At 41.7% G+C, this 6,000-nt stretch overlaps 1 protein-coding gene across 1 annotated transcript in view; it reads left to right on the forward strand.

Annotated features, from left to right (window-relative positions):
- HCN1 (hyperpolarization activated cyclic nucleotide gated potassium channel 1) overlaps positions 1 to 4,845 on the forward strand; it is a 399,603-nt gene extending 394,758 nt beyond the window's left edge. Inside the window, exons 7-8 of the mRNA XM_047866836.1 lie at positions 73 to 237; positions 3,895 to 4,845. Of these exons, the coding sequence (XP_047722792.1) occupies positions 73 to 237; positions 3,895 to 4,775 (1,046 nt within the window). The 3' untranslated portion in view covers positions 4,776 to 4,845. The remainder of the gene's footprint in view (positions 1 to 72; positions 238 to 3,894) is intronic.
- The last annotated feature ends 1,155 nt before the right edge of the window (positions 4,846 to 6,000 follow it).

A 6,000-nucleotide genomic window follows, 5' to 3' on the forward strand; every position in this document is an offset into this window, starting at 1 on the left:
TTTTTTAATTGTAGGTCTCAGTGGTCTTAGAAAGAAAATGACCAAACAAATCTTTCTTTCTTGTTTTCGTAGAGATTTGCTTGCTTACCAAGGGACGCCGCACTGCCAGTGTTCGAGCTGATACATATTGTCGTCTTTATTCACTATCCGTGGACAATTTCAATGAGGTTCTGGAGGAATATCCAATGATGCGGAGAGCCTTTGAGACGGTTGCCATTGACCGACTAGATCGGATAGGTATTCTCTTCAGTTTTATTATCTTTTACATGTACAATTAGGTTATACTCTAGTGGACTGATATATGTTTGCAATTGTAAGTCCTAAATGCTATCATAGGTTGCCTTTTAATTAGCATAGAAATAGCAGTTAGCTCTAGCCCTATTTCTACTATCTAACTTTCTCTTCTTAAGTGTTCTGGATTTATTTAATCATCTCTATTTTTACTAGCTGCTCAGTCTGATTTCCCCAGTGATGCCAATACAATTTGAATCTTCAGGTAAAAAGCAATGATAAAATTTTAGGTAGCACTAAAATAGAACTAAAATTATAATAGTATGAGTCTATATTACAAACCAAATTTTGCTACAAGGTTTTTAAAATTTTTTTACGTATCACCTTTACACTTTTATCTATATATTGAGAACTGGAAACTTGTGTGTTTTAATTGTCTCAGTAGAAGCTTCTTGAAATGTTTGTAATACAGACTCAAGCAGGAAAAACCTTGATAGAAATGCCCTACATAGATGCTTTACTTTATAAACATCGACTTAAAGTCTTCTCTGCTCTCAAATAAGAATATATAAATTAGACTTTACTAGTTACACTAGTTTAAAGGTTTGAATAATTGCTATAGTAAAGTTAAATCAGATTGGCTTGCTATTAGCTTCCTAAAATATGCTGGAACATTCTGATATCAGAAGGTAGTAAGCGTTTACTCTCTACACCTAAATCCTCTTCCCCCACCCTACCCTGCCCTGCCCCCGCTTCACTCTACTCAATTTTCATAATCTATACAATTTTCAGTATAGATATCATTTCCCTGTAGAAATCTCCCCTGACCTCCCACTGCTACGCGGCTGAATATCCTAGGTATGTTCTCCCATCCCCGCCTAGGAATTTCCTCCATCACAATACTGCCTTTATTATTGTAATTGCTCTAACAATGCTAAGATTTGTGAATGTAGAGAACATGTCTAATTCACTATTACATTCACAGTACCTAGTACACAACGAATATTCTTGAAGAGAGGTGGTAGGGAGGGATGAAGGAATCCATGATCTCAAAGGTGATGGGGTTGGGATCACTTGGAAGTAAACAGGTGCTTCATTCTCATTAAAGGTAAGGCTTTTTGAAGGATGTAGTCTTATGTCAGCTTTTCTTCCGCACATTATGTCTTTCTTTCCTTCTATATAAGTGGGATGACAGAGGCATAAGAGTCTGAAATTAGGTTAGGAGAAGTAAAGGTAGTATTTGGACATTATCATTAGACAAAACACACATAGTAGAAATTCATATTGACAACTCAGACCCGTAACAGGACACAGTGTGGAGAGAGACAGTGCCCATAAAAGTGGGTATTCCTGAAAGCATCTTTACTTCATTTGAAAATACCCTTTTTGTGGTTTGTGACTGCTCATGGTAGAGCGAGAGACTGATATCTGAGCACATGAGGTTTTTCCTAAGCCAGCTAGACATCTTTAGAGAAAGCAATAAAATCACGATATTTTAATAGAGAATTTCTGTTAATCTGCGACAGCTTCACTTTCATCTCACTTATTCCAACTAATTTGTATAAGAAAGTTTGCAGTCAATAATATAGGCAATAAAATTGCTAATAAGCACTAAGCCATTGCAGTTTTGATCCTTATAAAATTCTAACAGTACTTTAAAAAGTAGAGTATTTCTCTATAAGTTCACAGATAGTAACATTACAAAACGTTGACTATTCACATGATGACAAAGAAATATTTCCCTTTTCCATTTTGTGGCAATTGCTTATAAATGTACACCATATGTAGTTAAGACAATATGCCAAATAAGCATTATATTTATTACCAATATAGGAGTTTTTGTTCTTTAGAAAATTAGAACAATTCTGTAAGGAGAGACAAGTATTTATTTTGGCAATCATTTAAAATGATAGTTTTCCAGCAGCCAAGTAAATTATAACACACATTTCCATTAAAAAACAGTCCTTCGGGGCGCCTGGGTGGCGCAGTCGGTTAAGCGTCCGACTTCATCCAGGTCACGATCTCGCGGTCCCTGAGTTCGAGCCCCGCGTCGGGCTCTGGGCTGATGGCTCGGAGCCTGGAGACTGTTTCCGATTCTGTGTCTCCCTCTCTCTCTGCCCCTCCCCCGTTCATGCTCTGTCTCTCTCTGTCCCAAAAATAAATAAACGTTGAAAAAAAAAATTAAAAAAAAAAAAAATAGTCCTTCGGGGCGCCTGGGTGGCGCAGTCGGTTAAGCGTCCGACTTCAGCCAGGTCACGATCTCGCGGTCCATGAGTTTGAGCCCCATGTTGGGCTCTGGGCTGATGGCTCAGAGCCTGGAGCCTGTTTCCGATTCTGTGTCTCCCTCTCTCTCTGCCCCTCGCCCGTTCATGCTCTGTCTCTCTCTGTCCCAAAAATAAATTTAAAAAAAACGTTGAAAAAAAAATAAAAAAATAGTCCTTCTAACTCTAACTTTATTTAGCAATATGGCAAAGCGGATTCACTGTTCAGTTATGATATTTATTTGGGTATTATTTTCTGTGATGTCACCAAAAGTTACTGATTTTCCCCTCTTCATCTAGTTTTGATTCTATTGATAGTCTGCCAGGGAATGTCTCCTTATGCAAAGCACTCTAAAGACAATGGCAGGAAGGAGAGGTAATGCTTACTGAGGTCCTCAAGGGAACTGAAAGCTTGCCATACACTGTCCCCTTAATCCTCACAAAGACACTTCAGAAAAGGAAAGATTACGAAGTGGTTCTCAACCTGGCTGTACATAAAACTCCTTTGAGGAAATTTGCTTTTAAAGTACTGAAGTCTGCCCCCATGTCTGGCTATTCTGATTTAATTGGTAGGGTACAGATGAAAATCATTATGTTTTAAAGGTCCAGGGATGAGAAAAATACGGATGTACGCACTGGCATGGGCACTGGTCACAAGCAAAGGACTTGCAACAGTGTGCCTGAAACTTGCCCATGAGAATCACCTAAAGATCTTAGTAAAATTCAGCATCTTGTTCAGCGAGTAAGATGGGACTTGAAAGACAGCTTTTCTAGAAAGAGCTCACATTGACACAGGTGCAGCTGGTTCGTTGTCCGTGGTAAGGATCTACAATCAGATTTGCTGTTTTCCTTCCCCAGTCAGGTTACTTACTAGTCGTGTTTTCCTGGACACTGTTCTTAACCTTCCCATATCCCATTCTCCTTTTGGGTGAAATCGCATTGTAAACACAGCTACTTGCAAGAGTTGAGGATTAAATAAAATACATCCACCTAAGGCCTTTTGTAGAGTACCTGCCATAGTGTGCGTGTCTATTGTCCTTTCTTGACAAAGTAGCTTTAAACTTACGTTTTGCTTCCAGACCCGTCCTGGTCCACGTGCCCTTTCTTTTGCCACTCTTGAAAGTAGCCCTCGCGTCAGATATCTCCCTTTCTTCTGTAAGGTGGTTTTTGCCAGATTACAGGCTTCTCGACTTGACTCGCAGAAGGTAAGATTTCCCAGAGAGATACAGGAAGTGCGAAGGGCAGGAGCCATCTTTTTGTCTGGCTCTGAAGGTGAGTACCTGGCTTTTAAGCCTCTTCCAGGAAACACTGGCATTCTTCCGCTTTCAGGAGCCACTCTCACTTGGGCTTGTCATCAGTCATTTGTAGGCCTTCTAAGCGCCTGTCTTTCTTTCGCCGCCAGGAAAGAAAAATTCAATTCTTCTGCAAAAGTTCCAGAAGGATCTGAACACCGGCGTCTTCAACAATCAGGAGAACGAGATCCTGAAGCAGATCGTGAAACACGACCGGGAGATGGTGCAGGCAATCGCTCCCATCAGTTATCCCCAAATGACAGCCCTGAATGCCACCTCTTCCACCACGACTCCGACCTCCCGCATGAGGACGCAGTCTCCGCCGGTGTATACAGCGACCAGCCTGTCCCACAGCAACCTGCATTCCCCCAGCCCCAGCACACAGACCCCCCAGCCGTCAGCCATCCTGTCACCCTGCTCCTACACCACTGCGGTCTGCAGCCCGCCGGTACAGAGCCCGCTGGCCACTCGAACTTTCCACTACGCGTCCCCCACCGCCTCCCAGCTGTCGCTCACGCAGCAGCAGCAGCAGCAGATCCAGCAGCCCCAGCCCCCGCAGCCCCCGCAGCAGCCCCCGCAGCCCCAGACGCCCGGCAGCTCCACGCCCAAGAACGACGTGCACAGGAGCACCCAGGCGCTCCACAACACCAGCCTGAGCCGAGAGGTCAGGCCCCTGTCGGCCTCGCAGCCCTCGCTGCCCCATGAGGTTTCCACTCTCATTTCCAGACCTCATCCCACTGTGGGCGAGTCCCTGGCCTCCATCCCTCAGCCCGTGACGGCTGTTCACGGCCCGAGCCTTCAGGCGGGGGCCCGGGGCACGGTCCCCCAGCGAGTCACCCTGTTCCGACAGATGTCATCGGGAGCCATTCCCCCCAACCGAGGAGCCCCTCCCGCACCCCCTCCACCAGCAGCTGCTCTTCCGAGAGAGGCTTCCTCAGTCTTAACTACAGACCCAGAGGCAGAAAAGCCACGATTTGCTTCAAATTTATGATCCCTGCTGATTGTCAAAGCAGAAAGAAAGACTCCGATAAACTGAGAATGTTCTCAGAAATTATTTTCTTCTATCTCCTGATAGATTCCTATAGCCTACTATGAAGAGATATTTTAGACAGCTCTGGCCTACATGCAAAATGTAAAATATATAAATATATATCTACTATTCAATATCTATCTAAATTCCCAAGAGAGGTTCAAAAGACCTGTTTAGCATTCAGTGTTATATGTCTTCCTTTCTTTAAATCATTAAAGGATTTAAAATGTTGTTGTAAGATCATTTATTTTTAACCAACTTTTACCGAATTCCTTTGATATATGTATTTCTCTATTTTATGAAGAGTTCTTGGATTCAATGGAAACAAAACTCTGATTTTAAAAAGGCAACTCAAGTGAGCCACTGAATAGCACCAACCAAATCTTCTTTCATTAGCTGTGTCTCTGCATCTAAATTGTTAATCATGAATTATGGAGGATTGAATGGCAAATCCCACTTTATAGATCTAAATTGTATTTTGGTGCTTTCAATTTTGAATTAGGTTAGATCACGTGGTATGCTCGGCCACGGCTGGAGACTAGCCTCGCCACTGTCCCGAGTATCTCTAACCTCAAACACATCCATTGATCTTTCAGAAAGCTGAGGGGATATTTGTCTTCGTGTGTTACCGGACTTTTACCAAGACTCAATCAATGTTAGCTGTAAATAACTTTTTCAACCCAAATAAAATAGCTCTTCTGTGTTGTATGAAGGTAAAAGTCATCACTTAAGAATTTAGTTTTATTGCTTCACTTCAAAACTTAGAGTTTTAAATTTTACAAAACCTAACTGTGACAGTTATTCAACTGTAATGCAATGGCTTGAAACCTACAATATTATTTTAACCTGCAATGTTTTATGCAAAATTGTATGCTCAATTCTACAAATTGCTTGTATTACACCAAAAATCATTACTTTTCTTCCTTCTTGCCATAATCAAGCATCTGAAAATAGTCCCTGCATGCTTTTTTGGAAAAACAAAATAGGTTCAGATCAGTCACTGTAGGGAGAGGCTTACAGTATTTCTCATTTCTAGAAAAGTATAACCATTCATTAATTGCCTATCTTAAAATTCCTATAAGGCTGACTTGGATCTCTGACTTAAGTCTAGAAGTGAGGTTTTCACTTTCATTTAATATTATTACTATCGTTTAAATAATGATTTGTAAACCACAGCTTGATTTGG

The sequence above is a fragment of the Prionailurus viverrinus genome, chromosome A1, assembly GCF_022837055.1.
Source record: "Prionailurus viverrinus isolate Anna chromosome A1, UM_Priviv_1.0, whole genome shotgun sequence".
In the NCBI taxonomy this organism is placed as follows: Eukaryota; Metazoa; Chordata; class Mammalia; order Carnivora; family Felidae; genus Prionailurus; species Prionailurus viverrinus.